The 24,652-nt window shown below is 44.5% G+C and overlaps 1 protein-coding gene across 3 annotated transcripts in view; it reads right to left on the bottom strand.

Annotated features, from left to right (window-relative positions):
• esamb (endothelial cell adhesion molecule b) overlaps positions 1-24,652 on the bottom strand; it is a 29,202-nt gene that overhangs the window by 2,842 nt on the left and 1,708 nt on the right. Inside the window, exons 1-5 of one of the 3 annotated variants that reach the window (XM_055514010.1) lie at positions 4,114-4,365; positions 3,347-3,492; positions 2,749-2,950; positions 2,263-2,418; positions 1,008-1,052 (exon numbers count right to left, since the gene is read on the bottom strand). In XM_055514010.1, the coding sequence (XP_055369985.1) occupies positions 1,008-1,052; positions 2,263-2,418; positions 2,749-2,950; positions 3,347-3,481 (538 nt within the window). In that variant the 5' untranslated portion in view covers positions 3,482-3,492; positions 4,114-4,365. Of the gene's footprint in view, positions 1-1,007; positions 1,053-2,262; positions 2,419-2,748; positions 2,951-3,346; positions 3,493-4,113; positions 4,366-24,652 lie in introns of those variants that run through there. The other 2 variants (XM_055514009.1, XM_029170985.3) reach the window with 2 other exon arrangements.

Here is a 24,652-nt window from a genome sequence, read left to right on the forward strand (position 1 = left end):
AATCCTCAACAATCAGCGTGTCCAAACAGCTGCCTTCATCCCCAAACTTTGGGTGGGTGAGAGCAGCGCGGGGCTTTGTGTTTGGTGCTCACCATCTGGAGCCGGATTGAAAGGTGGCTGCACACGAAACACAGAGCGAAGCTGGTAACCAAGAGCGTCGCTTGGTTCAAAGTTGTTTTTACTTACTGTGCGCCTTAAATAAAAAAAAACGCTTTGAAAATGACAGTGGTTAAAGCAGAAAGTCTATTAGCAGATACTGTAGCTGCCATACGTTTTGTTCACCTCTGACCGAAGCAATGGAACCGGGCCTCGGAGATCAAAGCAGGAGCGAAACAGCGGCAGATGAGTCTAATATGCACCTGTCCCTCTGTGATTACTTAATCCTGGGACTTGAAAACCAGCTGTGAGGTACCAAACCCAATTTTGACAGATTAGCGCCGTTGCTTGGAGCCGGTTCCAGCGGGCGCTGCGATAAGGTTCCAGCAGCAGCAGCAGCGCTGGAGGGGGTATGTTACAGGAGCCACTGCTTCATCTAAAGACGGGAGCGTTGCTGCTGCTGCACCTGTGGTCTCGACACGCGGCTTTAAGAGACTGTGTTATTAACACCATCATTGGTTCTGTGTCCAGAGTCACGCCTGCTCCATAAAGATGCTTTTCACGCAGCCTGATGTCTCAATGCACACAATGGAAAATGGGTGACGTCTATTTCTAACACAAACACTATAAAGCTTTAAAGGACAAATTCACCCCTTCCCCCACAAAATGAGATTAATTACTGGATGCTGACAATCTCCTGTCCGTGGACAGCTTAGCATCCACACGTTTCTGATTTCATCTGTGTCCAGATTTTCCTCCACACGGGGTTGATTTTTTTTCTCCTTTAAAGCTTTTGACGGCTGTGATTCGAGGAGTCGGCTCTGGAGACCGTGACTCCTCAAAACGGGACGCTACCGGTCGCAAGTGACGATGAGATGGAGTTGGGAGAATAGGTGAGTGAAAACCCTTACCCATGAACCCAAGGACAAGCATGGGCTGAGGACAGGCTCTCCATTCTGTTTTTTTTTTTTTTTTTTTTGTTTGTTTGTTTTGCAGAAGAAAAAGGAGATAAAAAAAGACTGAATGACAGGAGATTCAGTGAAGGAATGGTGTGCTACAGCCCTACACTCTCAGTCCCAAATCCAACTTATGCCTCTTAGAGGGGTTGATCAAGTAATGACATGGGGCTTGTTAGATTAGGCACCAAGGTCAACAGGAAATGAGGAGTGCCGAGAGAGGATCAGCACAGAGAGAGAGAGAGAGAGAGAGAGAGAGAGAGAGAGAGAGAGAGAGAGAGAGAGAGAGAGAGAGAGAGTGAGAGAGTGAGAGAGAGAGAAAGAGAGAGAGAGACATAGAGAGAGAGAGAAATAGAGAGAGAGGAAGAGAGAGACATAGAGAGAGAGAGAAATAGAGAGAGAGAGGGAAAACACAGAAATTGCTGAAACCGATAAGCAGCGAGTGCAGACGGCGGCGGCGTCATAGAGAGCGCACACACGGGTCCGGAGAAGGAGAAACGCACACAGCGGTGTCGGCTGGTTCACAATCAGAGGGAGCAGCTTTCATCCGACGGCGCGAGTCTGAGAACGTCTGAGCAATAAAGAGATGAAAGCCGCAGCTCAGAGCAGTTAAGTCAATACGCAATCAATCATCCTAAGTCCCGTTGTTCAGAAGCAGATGGAGTTTTAGCTGCTGATCTACATCAACAAACGTCGCCCCCCCCCCCCCTCTCGCACGGCCACCGCCGCGTCCAAGGAGGGGTTCATCACACGTCTTCCCCTGAGGTGCATTCAGAACAACCACCTGTTCCCACTGACGCTCTGCACGACGGGGCTCCATGAAACTGTCAATCAACCATTCAACGACGAGAACCTATAAAAAAGGGGGTTCTATAACACAAGCTGCCAAAATGAGTTTAAAGTGGTTTTACAATGTCTGGATTAATCCTTTAAATCAGTTAATGACCCCCCACCCCTTAGGCAATATGTCGTGTGTACAGAAGAGCAACAAAGTAGATTTAGAATAAGGCGACTTAGAAACTGTAAGCCTGATAAACATATTTATCAAGTCCCACCCGTCTGGGACGCACAGTAAAAGAGAGCAGGCGCACTAAGTTTGTATTGAACCAACAGTGGATTCAAACACTCGGAGGGTGGTGGCGTTAGTGATGGCGAGTGTCACTGGGAGACTGGTTACACTGGGCTGTGTTAGTACAGAGGAAACACTTACTCTGCATGGGCGAGAAGAAGACCTCCGACAGGGGCGCCGCCTTGGTCCATTTGTACTGAGGGACCGGTTTCCCGTGACTGGACTTACAGGTCAGCGTCACGTTGCCCTTCACCACCGGGTTTCCTGTCAAGGTGCAAACGGGGGGAGACGGAGGGACTGGACAGAGGACGAACAGCCTCTTATTGATCTTATTCAGCAGTTTTAATCCCCCCCCAGCGCCCGCTCGCCTCCGGCTGCTGTCGGACGGTGATATAACGGCCTCGTGGGCCGGCAGATCCCAAAACCGCAGATGAGTTTTACTCGGGCGGTGCTTAGTCACATAAATATCAGATTTTTAACCGACTGTGGCGATCCAAAAATCCTTCTAAATATGCTCAGTGTTTACGCTGTCCCGCTTTTTAAATCCAGGGAACTGCGAGAGCTGCATCACGGGCTGTTCTGATTATATCTAACCTTTGAAATTCCCCTGACACCGCGGTTCATTACCTTTGACATTAAGGCGCATCTCTCCAGAAATGCCAACAGCTCCGGGGATGATGACGTTGCAGACGTAGCGTCCGGAGTCCGACTCCTGGGTGTTGTTGATGTAGATGGAGAGGTTGGCTGACGGCATGGCCACGCTGAAGCCCGCCCTCTTGGTGAACTCGTTCTGCCCGTGTCCGACCTCACCTGAGCTGAAGTTGATCACCTGCACAGGAGACGCCACACACCCGCTAATCCACCCGGTGCTCATGTGCACGCGAGACGTCTCCCCCGTCATTGGAGCCGACACATTTTTATTCGCGCAGCCATATTAAGGTCCAGATTAACCGTACACGCGTCAACATCCTTCATAAAGATAATCCTGATATGTACAGATGGTGGATGTTGAATTTTAGGCAGATTTTCGCTCTGAGATAAGCTCACGAGCACCCGACACGTAAACAAACACAGTGTCTGTATGAGCAGATGCAGCGCACATCCAACATCAGCACCAGCGTTCGCAGCAAGCTGTCACCTGTGAGGATGTTTTACTGATGTCATGCATTGAAACTAAAAATGGAGCAAGCAGCAGATCCCCAGATTTCTCATCAGACCTCCTCACCTGCTTGGACTCGTTCCCCACAAAGTGCCAGATGACGGAGTTTTTCGAAATGTCTGAGATGGGGCTGTACCAGGCCTGTAACACCACCATCTGACCTCTCACCACCTCCATCTCCCTCCTGGGGATCTCCACCATCTGGACGTCACCTGAAACAGCAAACGGCGCAGGTCACTGTAAAGGCCACAGCTGCAAAGTAGCACATGCTCATTCTCTGCAGCGGCTCGTGCTTTTGGAGGAGCGTGTTGTGCGTCTCTGTGTCAGGATCAAATCCAATCACACCCAGCCATAATGAATCACTTAGGATTAGGATGGCTGTGGCGGGTGCGTGATGCGCGTTTGGAATAATGGACGAGAGCATCCCAGAAGCACCAAACGTGGGAGACTGGGATTCTGAAACTAATCGTTCACAACACAGATGCAAAATAGCATCATTGACTCATGTAACATATCTGAGTTACTAATGCATAATAACAAGATCATTTTACACAGTAGACCAAAGAAAAATATATAAATAAATATATAAAACATATATAATGATTATAAACAGCATTAAAATCTTATAGTAACATTAAATATATAAAATGTGAACTAAACATGTTTTCTACAAATCTCAAAGCAACATTACAAACATTAACAAAGAATCTGAACAAACGCTACAAACAAAAGTTTAAATTCCCATTGCAAAACAAGCAAAAGAAGAGATGAAGCGGGTGGATTACGCTAAAGTGGAAAACTGCAGGAGGAAAAGTGACCAATGTCCAACTCACAGGGTTCCCAGTCACCCGACCCAGACAGATGAAGCTGGATCAAATGATCCCAGCAGTCAGAGTCAGTCTGTGTCTCCAGTTTGAAAATCAGTTCAAATAACCAGTAACTCCCACCAGGAAAGAAGAGTTCACGCTGCTAATTCCTTCAACAGCAGAAAACACCGAAACTGTGAATAAGTGTCCCCGATATGGTCAGAGGATAAAGAGAGAGAGAGAGAGAGAGAGAGAGAGAGAGAGCGAGCGAGGTAGGAACCACACAGGGCACGCCTTCCGTCCTTCCCTGACAGCAGTGGAGGCAGCAGAATTAGGGGATTGGTTGTGGGGGCTGGGAAGGTGGGCGAGCAGATGAAGAGGAGAGCGATGTGTACAATGTGTAGATGAGTGAGAGAGAGAGTGAGCGAACGAGACACTGCACGTGTGAAAGAGGGCCAAACACCACAGGGGAAAGAGAAATCGTTTCTGGCACAAAAGTTTGCGGAGGTCACCGTGCGTCTCCTCATCCCTCCAGGGACGATGTGACCTCTGCTCCCCTTCTCGCTTCATTTCTGAGTCTGTGGATCTGGTAAGTCCTGCTGACTAATCCCTCAACAATCCCAGGCTCAATCCCCCTCACCTCACGTGAGCGGAGCCAGACATGGATATGATGTAGTGTAACATGATGACTCCTCTCTGCACCGTGCTGCGTTCAGGGTCCGGGCGCCCCGTCAGCAGGTCCCTCCGCTCAAGAGTAGAAGCAAAATGAGGGACAGCCTCAGCCTCTGTCCCGATGACATGATCTTAAATAGCCCCCCCAAAAAAGATCAAATCTTTTTTCACAGCGAGAGTTCTGTATTTACACTGGCCACTCATTCAACCCAATGCAGCAACTATGACATCACTGTACGTTTAAAGCATGAGGCAGACGTCTTCAGAATAAAGTAAAGTACGGGATGAAGTCAAACTTTGATGTGATGGAGCTAAATGAAATAGATCCCCACAATGTATTAGAGGCGCTCCTCAGGGGGAAGAGCCACGTCACATCGCGTCCATCCGTCTCCAGCTGTCACAACACTTCACTCAGCAGCAGCAGCAGCCGCGGCGCCGGTTTCCAGGTTTCCGGTCCAGACTCCAGCCACAGGACCGGGCTGCGAGAGCCACGTAAAGCCTGTGACAGTGAATTCACCACCAACGCGTCAAAGATGTCAAACATGCACGCGTTGTGTGACATAAACACACAAATCTAGTGTCTAATCAGCCATTTCCCGTTCCTGCATACTGAAAACGCATGAACCAGATCAACGCCTTTGTCTGGAGTGGAACTGACCTTTATCTTTTTACATATGTCACACTGTTTTCTCGTTATTGCTCCAATTTGAGCACCGACGTATGTATTTGGTAACAATTACATAACAATAATGAGAAAAAAGACGCTGTTTTTACTGTGTCCAAGCAAACAATGAATGGCTGGAATCTCTGGCCTTATACACAGTACATACAGACTACCCATGATGCCCTGCACTCGCCTCACTCTGACTATTCTTGTGCCTCTTTGAGCAGGTTTATCCTCCGAACTGTGTCATTCAATTGTGTATTAAATGAGGGAAAATCTTCCCTAATCCGAGGTCTCCTCCATCTGTGATTTGAGTGTGTACGGCTGCAGACGTACACGTATACAGACCGCTCAAGACGTGGGCATGGGTAGAAACTCGAATCTCTCGTAGGAAGCGAAAAATCTGCCAATAAAAGGGGATGCAGACACGATACTTAGTAGCCTCGCTTAACTGTGTCCTAATTATATTTTGCCAAAGGCTATCATTCAGCCCAGCCACGCTTTATGTCTGCTAATTGGATTCTTCTCTTTAGAATAAACAATGTTTTTGTTTCCCTGCAGGGCATCCTGGCTGTGAGATATTGGCAGAACAGCAAACCTGCACCCAGCATCATCAAAGCAGAGTCCACCCTGCCATGCGTGTGTGAGCTGGGGCACAATTAGGAGATGACATCTGGTGTAATACTGCGAGCAACGCATAGGGGGCAGCACATTCACATAAAACAAGCACCAGGAGGAATCACAAAAGTGGTTCAATGTCTAGAAACAGGAGTCAGAACAAATAGATTAAGCGAAGCAACGCAGTTGTTTTAAAGACCGGGAACTGAACTGGAGTAAGTTCTACACTTTCTTATTTGTTGCTGAAGTGCATGTCATTTGCACGTAAGGCCTCCCAGCCTAATACTGCTGTGTTGTCATAGTGATCAAGTGAATGACAGAAAAATCAGTCCCTCTATCAAAGCCCTCTGGGAGGTTTGTGTAGGCCTGAGTGAAGATAAACTGATCCTCTTTAACCAGCCCCACTCTATCTCCCAGCGTAATCTCTGCTTCCACCGATGTCTTTCTCTCATGTGAGTCCCTCTCTGGAGCTAAAGCTTAGCCGAGGCACAGATTTACTCTCCATTTACACCTCTCCCCCTTTCCCACTATCTATACAGGGGGGTGGGCTTTTCACCTACAAATGAACTGACAGTCTCAGGAAAGTGGTCGTAGTTTAAGGGTCTAACAGGACCTACAAGACATTTTATTTAAACTAAGCTGTTGTAGAATTTTTTTTTTAATTAAACGTTTGTTTCAGATGAGGCTTTATAGCACATGTAGTTTTTCCACATGTGGGCTGCTGAACATTACACAATCTCAATTGAGATCTAAAAATATATATTTACCCCTTAAATACAAGCCATTGAAACAGGTAAACATCTATTACACATCATTGAAACACGATATAGATACTTCAGAACTGAAAAACTGTAATAAATAAATATAGACCTAAATAAGTCTCACTGGGATCCACAGTAACATACAGCTATCTGTAGTTGTCAAAATATTTTTATACATTTTTATACATATACATATAAATATAATATTTTATACCTTAATGATGATTCTCGCGGAAGGGGAAACAAGGTTCGTCCTCTGGGGACCCTGAATTTCTTGAGGAATTCTCCTGCAATTCATCTTAAGGTATATCTTTAAATTTCAAATTTTAAATTTGGTGGATTAAGCATTAGGAGCTCCCATCTCTTAATGTCACAAACACTCCAGTACGACTCAATATAAAACATTTCTGTCAGCTTCAGTTTACTTACACCTAAAATTATAACCTTGTAAAAGTTGTTGTTGTATCAAAAAGAATTAGACTGTACAGTATAGGTGAACCTAATTAAGTGACAAGTGGTTGAACATTGCTTGAAATTCATAACGTAATTTAATTTAATTGTCTGGAAATTTATTTAAGCTATAAGCCAAATTTGATGCGAAAATCCAGCAGATTGTGTACTAAGGTACCTCAATATAACCAGTATAGCAAAACTGGGGCAGCACGCACATTTCTATTATCTCAGAGAAAATATAGTAATATGATCCAACCCTATTCTACATAATTAATTGCAGAGGAGATCACAGTTTTCTGCTCACAGCTGTTGTTAATGAAACAGCGCTCCACAGGATGTTTTGTCTGTGCTGAGCTCAGATCTGTGTCACCGTAGCGATCCAGTCTCGGAGCCGGTGCCTCGCTGCAAAAACAGACAATATCATATCACGTCTGATAAATAATTGAGGCATTAGATTCCGTTGCCTCATTATTCATTCATTCATTCATTTCATTACAAGGGCTGGTGAATAAAAACGAAATGACCTTCAGTTTTTGCAGATCTCTCGATTTCGTTAGTGCCACTTGAGGATAAATGGGACTAAATACAGAGGAGCTGTGGCTGTTCTCAGACAGGACAGGGTGGAATGTAGGACAACAAAATAGCCCCGATGGTGCAAAACTGCACATTGGACTGACCCTACAGGCTTCAAACAGATGGTGCTTCAATAATAAATATTTTGGGGAAGGCTCCTTTAAATTGGATTACATTAGTGTAATCTCGGCAGCTATTTTAAACCATTTTGAGTGCGCTATCTCATCACAGTAGCTTTAATCCCTCTTAACTTTTGATTGTGTTTAAATTGATTCTCCTCGCACACATGGCTCCAACCCCCGCCCCCCCGTTCTCACACTAAACTAATTTTTTCTCCAACATGCAAACACACATGAAGTTTAGGTAAGCACAGAAATGTGCACGCATGCACGCACACACACACACACACACACACACACACACACACACACACACACACACACACACACACACACACACACACACACACACACACACACACACACACACACACACACACACAGTACATCGCATGTAGCATCGCCTTAAGGTCAGACTCGACTTCCCACTCGTGACAAAAAAGTGGCAGCTTCACCCCGATGTGGAAGTAGAAGTACAAATAGAAGAATTTAAAACCCGCTAACTTCTGAACTAAATTTAGTCGGCAACAGCATCTTGGAGTGAAATTCTAAAATTAACCTAATTACTTCAAAGTTTGTTATGAATATTGAAGGCAAAGTTTACAAAAATGCAGACTTTTCCTGAGATTTGCTTTTTTTAAACGCAAGACTAAAGAGATAAATCTTATTTTGAAACGCTTAGATCATTTTTGTCCATAAATCCTGTTTTATACTACTCACACGCTACTGTATGTATAAAATACTCCTAGTAAGCATCAGGCCGGTCCATATGGCTGATCGTAAACGTTTTACAGTACTGAAGCTAATATGGACCTACAGCAGTCCGAGTTAGACAAATAACTGACTCACCAATTAGTAATAGGAAATGTGGATGTTACTTGAAACAAATACTGAAAATCCAGGTTCAGGTGTTTGCTCTCTAACTCCACTTGATGCTCAGATGCTCTGTTTGCTCCTGTGTTCACTGCATCTCCAGCAGCAGCACTGACGAGCTGAAGGAAAGAGTCAAGTGTTTAGGAAATGCGGCGTATGTTGGTTCATCTCCATGTGTGACCTCCCACTGTACGTCCAGTGAGTCAGTGGCTTCAGGCTTATAAAAACAATGCAAATTAAAAAAGAATCAAACCCACTGGCTGCTGCTTTCGCTGCCTTGCTGCAGAAACACCACTCTCATACCCTGAACTATTTATAAGCTCTGACTTGGGAGCGTTAACTCATCAGAAATATGATTCCTGCACTCACAACCGACGATAATCCTCATTTTCGAGCATTCAGAGCTCTCACATATTCATCGCATAATTATGTGTTCGCTGATATTTGCCCCTGCTTATGCCTTGATGCTTGTTGCCCTCATGCATGGACGAGCATGGCGGCGTCCGCTGGCCTGTTCCCGCTCGCCTGTTCCCGCTCGCTGTCTTTCACGCGTTTACCGTGGCTGCAGCTGACGTGTTTAACCACGTGCCCTGAACACGGCGCCGTGCGCAAAAACAGCGACGGTAGACGCGAGTTTCCACCGACGGTGAACGGAGGAGGGGGCAGAGAGCGGATGCTTTGATCACATGCAAATAGCACACACACAGGGGATGTATGTGTTTATGCAGGAAAACAAAGACTCCCATTGTAAACAGAGCATCACGCTAAGTTGGGGAGAGTTTACATCTGTATGCCCGATGTCAGACACAATCTGGCGCCTGCTGCGGTGCTGCTGGTCAGTCTGACTGGGACTATTAGATGCCAGTGGCCTCTTCATCCCAGCTGCCCCCCCCCGTTCCCATCCCAACCTCCTCTCCAGCCAGCGTCTGGGCCCCGGTGGCAGGGAATGAAAGGCCGGCTCCCAGTTTAAATGGGTCTGCACCACATGTGACGCCACAACAGCGCCGGTCCCCATCCCACCGCCCCGTTCACCGTCTCCGGGCCTTTGAAGAAGATATTTATAAAGCATTAGTGTGGCAGCGGGGCCAGGGTTGGCTGTTTTATCTCCCAGATCTGTCATGTGCTGCCCCGTGCACGAGGCCCAGCTGTGCTGACGGAGTGACAGAGCGCGGGGCTGGTAGGGAACGCTGTGGGTCGAGCGCGGTGACAGGGCACCCACCCACCCCCACTTCCCCCCCGCCTCCCCGCTTCTCTGCCTGTGGGATACGGGGAGGCCTTCGCACTGTGTAATTAAGAAGTTGGGTGATCTGATTTTAGATTTCCACTGAGCTCTCATCAGAGAGGAATAACAAGATGAGGCTTATGATCGCTCCGCGACATCAGATAGCGAGTCACCCGCTTCGCCGTGGGAGAGGTGTGGAGCAGGAGGCTGAGAAGGAAAGTGGACGCAGGTCCTAACGTCTTCCTTTGCAGGGAGTCCCTAAAATGCAGCCTTTTGATTTGGACGAAATAGAATAGAACAGACTAGACTTTAACAGGCACGTTTAATATCCGAGTATAAAATCAAAGCTCTAGCTCAAAGCTCAAAGTACAGTATCTATTAGTTCCCACCAGTTAGAGCTACTCCCAAAGGCCGGGTATAGATTTTACAAAGTGAAACCCAGTCTATAGATTTGACTTTGAGGCTACTAATCAATATGTTTCAGCTTGGTCCTTTTCATGGAGTGAGCCATTTATTTTATTGGAAAACACTTTTTGCTGTTGGGAAAGGCATTAAGTCAGACCCGACTATGTGAGCACTTGTCGCAGCAGCAATCAGTGACCGCAACACATTTACACATATTCATATTCATCAAACCCAGTTACCTCATGTTTGTGGTCACCTGGTGAATTTAGGTGCAGCATCTGTGTCGGCCAGATGTTCATTTTTTTTTTTTTTTTTTTTTTTTTTTTTTTTCATGACGACTTCGCTGCCCATCTCCTGCGTGTCTGGTTGCTCAGATTTGAGTGAACCGAAAGAATAGAAAAGCTAAAAGATGAAGAAACTGCTGTGTTTGGTCTCGTGACCATGGGTCAAAAATAAAAATATGAAGTCAGTTTTAGAAGCCTTAGCAACGCTTTAAATTACCCACACACTTTGTGTGTTGTCTACAGTATGGCACTCAGACTAATGGTGTTCTAATAAAGCATACAGTCTTATTAGCCAGGATTCCTTTTAAGATGATGGAGCTTGATCATTAAGTGCTTTTGTAGGTAAAGAGAAACATTTCTTATATTTACACGGAGCCAAAGGAGAGAAGCTAATGCAAGAAAAATGTGATCTGTCTTTTGAAATAACTGGAGGCTTTTTGATGAGTTACTGTACGAGGACATCCTATTAGCAAGACTACACATTAGTCCGGCGTGGAAGCAGCAAATGCATGGGCAAGTCTTTCCTCCTTATTCTAGCAATGACCCTCGGGGGGAGGAAGACGGTTGTCTTCATGTGGGAGATAAGAGATGTGAGCTACAACGTTTGCTGCTATGATTGAGGTTACTGAGGTACTGTACATGTACACATGGTCAAATAATGTCCGGTAGTCATTCTTTCAAGGATTTTTGAGAGAAAGATCAAATTTGATATTTGCAATTGGGTCTATGGTTTGATTGGTTGTGGTTCAATTACTGATGTATGACCTAGAGTAAAAAGTGTAAACAGAGGTCTGACAAACAAGTGTAAAGCTGTTGAACATGCACATATACATGTATAGCTGCCATTAGCAATCCACCCACAGACGCAGCCTTTTGTGGAAACGTAAAATGGCAAACAAATGCTTGACACCAGCTACGTACTGTAACCAAAGCACTAGGCATTTAACAGAAATACATGATGTGGGTTATTGACAAGATGCTGCTACTACAGTAGCAACAAAAGTATCAGAAGATTGGTATCCACTAGAGCTGAACTTGGATCTGCTGGGACAAAGCCTGCATCCACCCCAAGCCTGTGTCTCCATGAACTACTAACACCCCGACATCAAAAGTATTATTAAGTAAAAAGAATCAGCTCGAGATAAAAGATTTTGTTCCGGTTTTCTTCTACTTCAACCATTTAAACTACAGAAGCCTTGCTCACCTCGCCTCGCGTCAGCCGCCCACCATCTTTACATTAAGCACTGAAATATAGTGGTTAATAATTAATAATATAATTAAGCTCACGTGGTGCTCATGTCATTACATAGGCTAAGGCTCCATTTCTCAAACCCCAGCGTTTGGAGGTGGGCCTATTTGGAGCACGGGTGCTAGAATTTGTTGAGTGTGATCTGCTGAGTCTGTTTTCTTGGCCTCCAGTATACAACAGTAAAGATGTTTAAAAGGTGTAAATGACTGGCTACTCTGCACATGGCTGAGGACACAGCGTAGCCCATCAGCGCCTTCAGGCTGCAGTGATTACAGTCCCGCGCCGCTCAGCGCCTCTGCAGCAGTTTGCGCCGTTACAGCCGGCGGTGCTCGTGTGTGACATTTTCCCCGTTGAGTGAATTGGCTCGAACGCGTTGGTTCGGCAAGCTCACAAATCACAGGCATGATTAATGCGCTGCAGTGATTTGTACAGGTAATTTCGCTGCCGCTTCACAGGGCGGCTGTGCATTACTGTGCTAATGTGACACGTTATTGATCCCTGTAGGGAAATTTTCTTTTCACGGCGGGGTCTAAGTGCAGTGTCAGTGACAGGACAGCAGATCTGCAGTTGCTAAAGATTCAGTGTCGTGTTGAAGGATGTGAGGTGACGCGGGGCTTAAACGCGCCGCCCGTCGTTGAAGGACGCTCGCCAAAGTCGATACGCTGCAAAAAGCTACAGCGTTCAGCTTCAACAAGTACAAGACAAAAGGTGCAGGAGGAAAAGAGACGCGCTGTAAAATACTCACCATATTGTAGAGGCTAGAATTATTGCATCATATTCAATGTACAGTGGTTGTTGTCCAATGTGAACTGGTTGATGTTCACATGCGGACTGTAAAGCAAAAACAAAGTTACTGTTTACGCCAGCATTAAAACCCACTTAATCCAGAGTTCAAGTTCTTCGCACGCTAAGTCAGTGATTGATTGTTTGTGTTCACACAATGATGACGTTACAGATGTAGAAAAACCTTGATTTCACCTTCAGAGAATTAAAGACGTAACCAAACGTCTCTGCTGTAGTGGAGGTGTTATTAAGCTGTACTGTTTAGCTTAATTACTTGTTCTGAATAATCATGTAGCCTATTAAAACAAAGCATTTTTTCCTAATACTTTTAATTTAAAACAGCCATCTGGATAAAACTAGAATTTTAAAGGCATTCCAATGGGTCATGACTGTAGGCCATGAAAGAAACCATTAGCACCATCAGGGAGCATCTCTATTTATGTATACAAAGCAGTGCTTTTGAAATCTGTATTTGTGTCCACATGGAGGTCAAAGGTCAAAAGTCAGGATCACTTTGACCTCAAGGCACTCACAAAATGACTAACATGTACTGTTGTTATGTAACACACATAATCTATATAATATTGTTATGTTGCTTGTAGAAGCCAATATGAAGTTGATTGTAGTTCTTAAACTCTGGCACTTTGACAAAACAATTAGCAATGAGTGGGAGTCATAAGATAAATACACACAGGACAGAATTTATCATGACACGATGGACTACGTCCTGCAAATGAATCCTCAGTGATTGAAAAGCGGAGAAGTTACACAACAGGAGCACAATTAAGAGCAGCACCACTGTGAGAGAGGTGATAGGATTGTGCTCAACATGGATTATATCGGGGTGGAAAGGGATTCGATGGCTCCCACACCCTGACATGATGGATTAAGAGAGAGAGAGGCTTTTAAGGCCTCTCGGGTGTCAGCTCGTGAATGCGTTATAAACTGTGCTTTTGTAAAAGTGCTCCCTTCTGTGTTGGGATTAGATGGGGAACAGTTGCTCCCCTAAGACTGACCGTGTGGCGCCTGTGTGTAATGCTAAAAGACATATGAAAGAGATTTATTCTGGTGTTTGTGTAATCCCCTTGAGCTACTTTACTTTTCTCTCCCACAATAAGTTGGTCCAGTAGAAGAGCAGGTTTCCAGCGGCCTAATGAGAGGCCGGGAGCCATCAGGTGGAAAGGGATGCGTTAGTGTATGCTTCAACTGCCCATCTTCATCAGTAAACCTATGTTGTATTCTATAAAATGTCCAATAACAGTTTAGGCCTTGTTACAAACAACTGTTCAAAGCAATTATCATCAATGAAAACACAAGAAAAATGACACAGGCACCAAAACAGAACAGGTCACTGCTTCAAATACTTCAACAAGACAGTTCAAGGTTGTAGACACGCAAATACCTAAAAGAATACATGAAGCTAACGTTTATGGTCTGTTAAATCAAAATATTAATAATTCATACATTTGAATGGCTGAAAGTGTTAAGAATCTCTCGTCAGCACTTTCACAGGGTATAGAAAAGTCTTCTGAAAGGACAAAGTGGCCGCCCGAAGCGTTACTGTAGAAGAAGAGTGGAAGGACGTACACAAAGGCAGTGAAGCAGCTCTGAGATGTTGTGTCACTAGCAAATAGCTCATTTAAGCTTTGGAAAATTAACACATTTTTGATCAGTAATGTCAAACCTTTGTATTCAGCGAGTCTCATCTGCTCTGATCTAGTGGACAAGCTCTTAAAACTGAGACAAACCCTGTTGCGTAACACTAGAAGCACAGCTACGACAGCATTTTCAGCGTTTTTTTTTTACAGTAATTGTGCAGTTAGAGCTTCATAGAACGACATCAGAGGAGCAAAGTCCGTCGTTCACCGCCCACAGTTCAGCAGAGCATTGATTAGTTTGATGGACGAGGCCATCGGCGAGGACGGAAGCTGCGTTTGGAGGTGTCAAATAAACCGTGCGGCGGCAGTAAAGGTCGAACACAAAGTGCTCAACGTGGGCAGGTTCGCGTAGCAGGCGACGGCCCTTTGACCTCGGCCTCCGACCGCCCCTCTGCTCCGAGGCCCCTTCTCCCCCGGTTCCGTCCATCTGCGGCGGCCTGGGAGATAAACGATCGCGGTTTCTTAGCGCAGGTCGCTAAGCCGCCTCCCCCTGCTCTAATCTTATTACGAGCCCAAGCTGGCTTTAGCGGAGGGGGGGGCAAGTCGCACACAAGACAACATCATGACCGCTGTCCTTTGGCTCGGAAGACAATGCCAGAAAAAGCTGCTGTGGGAACGAGCCTGTTTACATGAAGACAGGATCCGGCTATGAGAGAACACGCACCATCAAAACCACGAGGAGCTTCTGAATGTAATCAGACTCCATCTTGCCGAACCCGTGTTTCATATTTCTGTCTTCGCAGCCGTTCCTTCTGGTTTCATTCCTCGGGCTTTAAACGCTAACTTGGTCAATCAAATCAAATTGTTTTTCTGACCTTTGTTTGAAAGACGTTTCTAACAACACGTTACTTAGGAGGAAAAGCACCCGAGGGCACGAAGCGCCCGAGCCTCCACATAAACCAATTAGGCGTAAGTGTCAGTAAACTGCTGCCATGGCCTCGCCCCACCCAACGCTCCCCGGGGGAGTAAAATACACCTGTAACCAGATGGAAGTGGAACTGCCGCTTTCTAATGGAAAAATACGAACTTTGACCCCAGCTCTGACTCATTAACAGTGTTTTTACTCGTTTAGCTGCTTCAAATGCAGCGACTCACGATGAAAAACCTGTTTATGTGGAGGAATAAGCGCGACGAATGATGTCGCCTGTAGGTTTCTGACCAGCCGAGCTCATTACTGTACGTGTTCCATGGCTTCATCCTTAGTACAGCAGCGATACATACAGTACAGTACGGACTCATTTACACAGACTAGTGTGCATTCCCCTGGTTGGGCTTTAAATTGATTCATTCATATAGTAATCAGAACAGACACTGACACTGGCTTTGACACGGCTGCAGAGAGAGACGCGTGCCTCTGCATCCTGGGCTCCACTCTGAATGTCATACGTTAGGCTGTCTCATCAAAATCCATATTTGTACATCGGAGACACGCACCACAGAAAAAAGAATGAATGTGATCATCATGGGAAGTTTGTTGTAGCCCCCATTATTTGCTGAACACCAAGTAACAGCTTATGATGAACTGATTAGATCATGAAGAGCTTGTTTTATCATCATCTCCGATTGTTTTACCACTGAACTGGATCCCAGTATGTTACTTTTCTTGTCATTCTCCCAGTAGTAAATTAAAAGCTCAGGTTTGGTTCTGCTTCTATTATAATATACTAGAACTGGGCTCACTCCAGACGTTCTTCTGGCCTGGCAGGACGGTTGTCTGGTTCTTGGTAGTGCAGCTCTATGTCTATGTCTGTAAGTGCAGTAGATCCTCTGATTTTCTTATTTACACTCAGCAACGACACATTGAGGAGGAGCTCCAGATGCTCCATGCCACCACCACGACAGGATTCACTAAAACAGGAACAGCAGCTCCATGTGGAGGACAGATGAATAATGTAATATGATTTAAATCTCAATTACAGATCAATCACAAACTACTAATGACACTTACTTAACTACTTATAAAACCCAGCACTAATACTTTTAATTGTACAAAGTCCCACATGTCCATGTAAAACACTTTATTTGTAGCCAGGTCAAGTTTTACCCTTACCACATTTAAAAAGCAGTTTGTTCTGCTAAATAGATCAAATGCCTAATGTATTAAGATTACAAAATGCTTCAATTGAACTAAATCAGGACGTAGTTTTTTATTCATGTTTATTCTGTTTAATTGAGTCAAATATCAGTAATGATCACAGAACATTTCAGACTATTTAAAAAATAAAACAAAATAAAATAATTACGTTAAAACAGCTGTTTCACCTGCTTCCTCCGTTTCTCTCTCCTCAGTCTCAGTGACTGCCCTGTAAATTTCCTCCTGTTTAAAATCTGCAACAATGAGGCAAATGCTTTCCAGAGATAAAAGGTGTTTTTAATGTAGGTCATAGTTAATGAACGTGTCAAGCCACACATAGGTGTGAGACGTGTCACCTTTGCAACTGCACCACCATAAAGAAAACTCACCTCTCTCTGATTTGAGCCACGCACGTTTTCAGGGTCAGTCCCTGTCCTGCTGCAACGTCAGAAAGGAAACCTGGACAGTTTAGCTTGACTTGAATCCTTCCCTTTGAGAGCATTACAGGTGATGGCGCTGTCACTTTATGAAGCAATATGAAAACACTCATGCTCCTTGTTGGAGGTTTAATCTAAATGGACCAAAAAGAAAAAAAAAACTCGAGAACTCACCTTCAGATTAAAGCCAGTGCTCATCGACGTGTGAAATGTAGTCAGCACGTCGGAGTGCAGTCACTGCATTTCTCAGGGTTTAATCATGTCTCTGGGTATGTCTCACTAGTTTCAGGATCCATTCTATATTTCAGTGGAGGATATGACACTAGAAAACACCTGACTTCACCTTCCAGCCTGAAATGAAGCATATTTAATGTCTGCGCTGTGCCAGTAAAGGTGCTATGGTTACTGTGCTTATCAGGTTTGAGCAGGTTTCTTAGAAGCAGCTGTGTTCGCCAGATCAATTTAGAGGACCAACCAACCTCTGGGCTCGAAATAGAAATGAGCAAATTCCAATCCCGAGGAAGAAAAAAAAGTCATACAGTATACTGTACGGGTAAAAATAAGGCTATAGATTATGAAATTTATTAACCTGCATTACAACCTGCTGCCACTTCGCTGGCAGAGCTACAGTACAGCTGCTTGTGCTTTAATTCAATTTCAGTTCTATTAGCAAGTGTGCATTAAAAAGTGAGGCCTCAGTGAACGTAAACACTCGGTCAGATGAAGAACGATCGCGCTGCAGTCAGTGGATCAGCTGGTGGAGCTCTCCCGCCCACGTCGGTAACGATGCCGGGGAAAAAGTCCTCCTGTCGAACCTCCGTGGTCGTACAAATGCTATCTGGAGACGCTCACGGACTGTGGTATCACTTCAAGTGATCTTACGGTTATTACTCTGCCCCGCCTTAAACTCTCAGTCATCCCAAAGAGCCAATTACCTCAGGGTTTGACAGATCACTGAGATTATGAAATATAGGCCCTTTATTCCACCTGGGGGTTGTTTCTATTTTGAGCACCACAACCCCGGGGTCTTAATTCTAATGGCAATTGCCTCACCAGCACCAGAGGGACGGGACTGGATGAAAGTCTGACTGGCAAAGTGAAGTGACGACTAACCCTCCTAACCATGATATCAAACATGTGTTGAAACTAATGATGGTTGTCAAACACTGCAGCATGAAGCTAGCGCTCGGCTAGCCAAGCTACATGTGGCTAATGTCCAACACAAAAAAAATGCAGTTACCGCTTCACTGTTGCCTTTATTTCATGCATCCAAAGCAAACAGATGCACTTTACGCACTCTGCACCAACAGTTTGAGCACCATTAAGTCATTATTCATTGATTGACTGACAATTAAACAACTAAACCTACTGTAACCCTTTGAGTGTTTTTACTGCTATAGTACATGTACCAGTGATTGTTAAAAACTCTCTAAAATTATAAATTAACAAGACTAAAGACTTGGTTGTGTTTGCTCCACTTAATACTTAACAATTGATTGATTAATTTTTATTAATGAATGAATGTGTCGGTCAATTAGAGACACATTAAGCAACGTGTAATATCGTATAGCTGATAATTAATAGGAGTTCACAGCAGAATGCTTAATGACTGCCTCATCCTTCAGCCTCTTAGATGACAGAGAGAAACACGTAATTCCGCAGTCACTAAATAATAATGACAGCTTTCACTTGAGAAAAATCTGAAAGCTTTCCTTGAAGAGTGCATTACATGAGCGTCAGTGACGCTCCAGAGCCGCAGCGTGATGCAGTTTTAATCTGCGAGGAGGAATAAGAGAGAGCCGAGTCGCCTCACCAGCGCAGGATTGACCCGTGGGACCTGCTTTAGCTTCACGGAGCCCGAAGCCCGCGGAGCCAGGTTACACCTCGAACCACACGACAGCCTTAATCTGACCACAACAACCCTCCCCTCCATCTGGCGAGGCCATCGAGCAACGGGAGAAAGGAGCGAGGACCCGCTCGCCCTTCGATGAATACAAATCACTCAGAAAACAAGAAAAACCCATCCTGGTCCTAAACGCACCGCCGCTGTCCTTTAAAAAAAAATGAAAAGCCCATCATCTGCCATTTGAAAACTAACCTATCACCAAACCAGGGCGGCAGGAGCTCCACAGTAAACAAGGCCTCGCTGTAACAGCCTAAGACGACTGTAATCTTCTAAAAACTCATCACCTGCTGTCTCCAGATCGACCGGCTCCTCCCGACGCTACAAAGTCACAAGAACGAGGCTTTCGTCTCTAATTTCCATACAAACACATTCTTCCACTTCGGAACAACCAAAACATTATAACATGCTGACGAATCCCTATTAACACCCTTAAAAATGCACCTCCGTCTGAGTTTAACAGCATCCTACAACTAGAGTTTCGTTGCTGTGTTATCATTAAACGTACTGAGTAATTCTGATGAATTGCAGAAATTGGATCATATTTCATTTTAGCAGGTTAACGCAGCTTTCCCCCAGCGTTGGACACCAGCTTTAATAGGATTTCATTCTCTCTCCCGTCTCAGCTTAAATATGTCTCGGCAAATGGAATGTAGCTGCGCATGACAGCATGTGTGTGTGACTCTGTGTCTTCTCTCTGAAGTTCCCACCAGAGCAAAGGTCTCATTTAAAGAGGGAACGTATCTCATTACTGCGTGCCATTTACCCAGGGTGCACCTGGTCTAACTCATCGACACCCTCGCCTACGCCTCGGGTGTAAATGACATACTCCTCCGAGACGCATCATTTATGGTCTGCGATCAGCGGGAAAACCAGCGGCTGGTCGAAATCTAGCAAAGCTCATTTGGATGTTTTTTTTTTCCTGTCTCTGATGTGAGACCGCTGCATCTGAGCTACGGCTAAAAGGCTAACTGAAGATGCACAGCGGCCGAGATCGGAGATGTGAAGAGGGAAGAGTGATGTGTCCTCACTCAGGTGGAGGAACCGCACGATCCGCCACCAGTGGCCACGTCATTAGCGAAATAAAGATGGAGAATGGAGGAGGAGGAGGTGAAAGGGCGACACGGAGATAGGCTGCAGCATCAACATTCAATCAGCCTGCGCTTCACTATGAGTCAGTGCATCGAGCAGTGAAGTGCCGCTACAGTCTGACAACATGTAGGTAATCACCTGGATCAACAGAGCACGAGGCAGCTGCTCCTGAACAGAACCTCTGGTGGTCTGACGCAGAGCGAAGTCCACTGGTTTTAACGGTGGGAGTTAATGAGGTGAAATTGTGACTCACAGAAGTCAGTTGAGAAAGCAGATAAACCAGCTTCAGGGTTTATAATGATTTGTGTCGAGTGCATCAAGTTCTCTGTTACTTAGTAAGTCAATTTAAATTCACATCTTGACACACAACCCATTTAAACCATGTCCTCTTTTTCTTTAATTCACTATTCTATAACATTTAAATTAGTGTCTTGTGAGTGAAATGAGTGAAAGAACAGATATCAATCAGAGTAAACCATTAGACATCATCAAAGCACCAAATCAGAAAACTTCATTCTGAACAACCTCTTAAAAGTCTGTCTAAAGTCTGTTGTTGTTTGACCACAGAGGCCTAAAGGATTTCATCTATTTTAAACGCTTGACAGTGTCAGTAAGCAGCCATTGGCATTTGATATCTGTAACTGCTCCATAAGAATTCCATCATCTAATCAGATTAGAGAATTCATCCTCCAGGGTTTGGATATGAATGTGGAAATGCTTCCAAGAAAGACAAGCTGGTGATTGTCAGACATAATTTCAGATTTCTGTCTGGTCCTGCACAGAATCCCACCCCGAGGCACCAACACTGCTACTGTATGTCTCTAACCCTTACCTGCTACTGATACGGTTTAATGGTGTACTGTATGAAAAGATTATAAGCTGATTTTGTGTGAAAACTGTGAAGCTGATTCTTATGGAACTGAAGGCCTCTGAACAACCTTTTTCTAAGTCAGTTCACACATACTGTGTGTGTACTGCATGTATAGTGTACAGTATAGTATATAGAGCGTATGGACAGTTAAATGATGCCATGTACAACTAACAACAAATTCTTTCTTTATGGGAGGAGAGTGTGAAAACAAGCAGCTGATGATTTGTATTATTGTATAATGAACAAATGCATAAAATAGAAAGAACATGGCCTGCAAATGCAACACAAGAGCTGCGCTGTCCGTGGTCCTGAAACAGCATTAGCCTCACTTTCCTCCTACAAGACGGGTGGGTAATTTGTTTGTTTGGCTGGTTGGTTGGTTGGTTGGTTGGTTGGTTGGTTGGTTGGTTGGATGAATGTATGGATGGGTCAGCAAATGCAATTGCTATATGAACTGTAGGTCTTTTAGCAGTGGCTCATGTACCATAGAGAGAGATAGAGAGAGTGAATCAATCAAATGAACAAAACAGTTGCCCTGGTTGTTTATTATGGAGATCCACAGTACATTCTTTTATTCTATTATACCTACATGTACAGTATGGAAGGTGTATAATGCACAGAACCAGAACACCAACCTACAGTATAGTCGACTCCACAGACGCTTGGAAACCTCTGCTCTACCATAAACATACTCTGTTTATGTTAAACATAAAGTGCTGAGACATTAAAAAAAAATCACATTACTTTTTTATTTATTATTTAGAATATTTAGATATTTACCTGCAAAAAACAAAAACACATGCTGCTTTGTTTTCTACATAGTGTATAAACATTTTCTCTAAAGTTGAAGTTAAAGCAGCGGCATCATCCTTTACTGAGCAGCATAATGATGAGGCTTACTGGACTGTGATAGTTTGCTGTGGATGGCAAATCACTAATACACTCGGCGTAGCAAACATCAAAGCGAGTCATCCAGCAGGAGAAATGCTGATTAGTTTGCTAGCACAATGGTTAACATTGTGTGCGCGCGCCATATTTTTATTTCTGTTGCAGGGGAACGTGAATTGTTCATTTAATGTGCATCAGCTAAAATAACATGAAATTGTGTTGAGAACAGCAAACAAACCACTGGAAACACTCACAGGGCTTCTGTGGTTTAGTTGTCAGTTAATAAAGCACAGAATGAAATTCAGCATCGTGTCACGGTTGTGGAATGTGAAATAATAATGACTACAGCAACGACTGGAAGTACACTGACACTCACTGTACACCAGGTTTGGTCTGGTTCTTAACTGCTGTATATCCTTGTAATATTGCTAATCCCTCACTGAGACCAAAATGTTTGAAGTCTGAGGGACCAGTGCCGCCAGATACTCCAGAACTAAAGACTCTGCTGGATATGAATATTTCTTGTTTACCTAATAAATCATATAAAAATGTGTTTACTAGTTGTAACAGCATAAATATCTAAACTAGAATGATGTTCTACAGCAGCGCATCCATCACATCCCTCACATCCAGATTGTTTTAATCACCTGCCTCAAAGTCACATTAGCTCAATGAGCCGCCACGCTGAACTTCAACCAGCTGTCAATCCCCACTAAAGTAAGTGTCAGAGAAGATTTTGTTTTGATGCATCGATGTTAACATGCGGTAACGCAGAGTAGCTTTAGTGTTTGGGGAGACGGAATTGGAGTATTAACATCCTCTTTATTGTGTGCTGTGCATGACCTAGTTTGAAAAGAGAGAAATCTTTAGGTAGCGCTGGCTCTTTGTGGCTCTGTTCAGTGTCTGTAGCCTCTACAGGGGTCTGCAGGGTGTTCACACGCAGCTCACACACTGGCCTGTGGTCAATTAGCCTCTCGCATCCCGGAGCATCTGTCACACTAACAAATGCAAGTGAAACCGCTGACAATTTACCAGTTTGACTTAGTGAAGATAAATTCAGTGAAGTGACTCAGACGACCTACTGCGTCGCATCAGGATTCTCCCCCAGCGGCAGGTTGGTGGTTAGGAAGAGAAGGATCATGGGTAGAATTCACGCTTTTCACAATTTTCAGCTTATTTGCCTCCGGGAGAGGGGGAAACGAAAAGACGTTTCCTAAGCGCATCTTGTCATCAGGCTGTTAGTGGCTTGATAATTAGTGAGATGAGCGGCTGTGTTTGGTGATTTGTTAGGAGTGTAGGCATTTTAAAATAAAGAGGTAAAGATGCCAAACGATGACTAAATCACAGCTTTTTACAACAAGATTACAAACACATCAGTACAGAGTCATGTGTTAATCAGTTCATCTATAAAAGACCTGGTTAGCTGGTTAGTAAAGGTGCAATTTGCTACAGTATATGCTTAAAATACAGTCGTGTACAGGAATGTGTGAGGCAGATATGTTTCTAACTTCATTTGACTTTCTGTTCAGTCTTTTGTGATAAATGCTTTTTCAGGGCAAACCAAATCTGATCAGTTCATTGTGTACGTCGGGGAACACTGAGCTGTCAGGAATCATTTGAGGTCAGAGTAGCTGGCAGAGTCACACTAAAGATGTTTAGAATGCTCAACAATGCCACAAATATTAGAAATAAAATAATAATAATAATAATAAATAATGCCCTGCCATAAAACTCCAGAACCTACTGCTCCTGTTTCGTCCTCACCATCCTCCCTCATCACTCTCTGCTCTAAATATGTAATGTGACCATAATAGTTAAAAAGATCATGAATTCACACTTTAACCTGCCATTAAGCATTTAAAGTCAAATTACCTTTAAAAAGCAGAGAATAATGTAAACCCTCCATCTGCAATGGTGTGTGTGCACACAGCATTTAACAGCGTGTAAACAGACCATTCCTCCATTAGGGGCATTTACAAATATCACTGGAACGACGCGATGTTTGGCATTTTTGCTTGACTAAACATTTGTAATAATACAAATGAATAATCGCCGCATCTCTGCTCGGAACAACGGCTCGTTACAGAACAGCATCCTGGGCTTTCAGCAGCATCGCAGCCAATGCAGCGCTTCTCCAGAGGAACTTCTACTTGTGTCACTTAAGACCATCATAAGCAATAATTAACACAGGCAGCATCAGCAAATTAACTGAGCAGGAGTCTGGCCAGGAGGCAACCTGCCAACAGTACTTTGACTTAGAAAAGCTTTAGCCTGACTTAATTCACCTGCTGCAGTGTGTTGGGGATCAATGCATGTTTAATGGCTAGGGCACATGCGATGCTTAATCAGAGTTGGTCTGAGCGCTCCCAAACATCAGCCTACATCAGAGTCAAGTGGCTCATGTCTCCTAATGAAGCAGCAGTCACTCAACACAATCAGCCAAGTACGTGACAATATTTTACTGTCACACAGCAGGGAGCCAGGTCGCCCAATCAGGCTCACCTGAGCGGTGTGCTAATGTGTTAGCGCACAAACATGCTGTATGTTACAACCACGGCACAGCAATCAGGAGCCTGGCCATTAGTAACCAATCAGCCGCAGCTCAGGGCTCCTCATGCGGAGCCACGCTCCATCGGAAGCCATGCCGGAGCGTCCGATGCTGCATTCGCTTCCTCGGAGAGTTTGCAACAGGCCGGATCAGCTCCTGACAGGCCAATTAGCGGCTGTCACAGACGCAAAGGGAAATCCATCATGCAAATTAAAAACAAATCAGTTCGATCACCGGAGCAGTGAGCGGATGGAGTTGCTTGTCACCGAGTCGCGAGCGGTCTTTGAATTTGTTGGTTTCATTCCATTTAGCGGTGAAACCAAGGCAAAGGGCGGCGGATGCAATGTCACGCCTCAGGGGCTTCTGTGCAGCAGAGAACCCACGTCGTAACTCAGGTATGCTCATCATCATGTGGAACA

The sequence above is a fragment of the Betta splendens genome, chromosome 13 (genome assembly GCF_900634795.4).
Source record: "Betta splendens chromosome 13, fBetSpl5.4, whole genome shotgun sequence".
Lineage (NCBI taxonomy): Eukaryota > Metazoa > Chordata > Actinopteri > Anabantiformes > Osphronemidae > Betta > Betta splendens.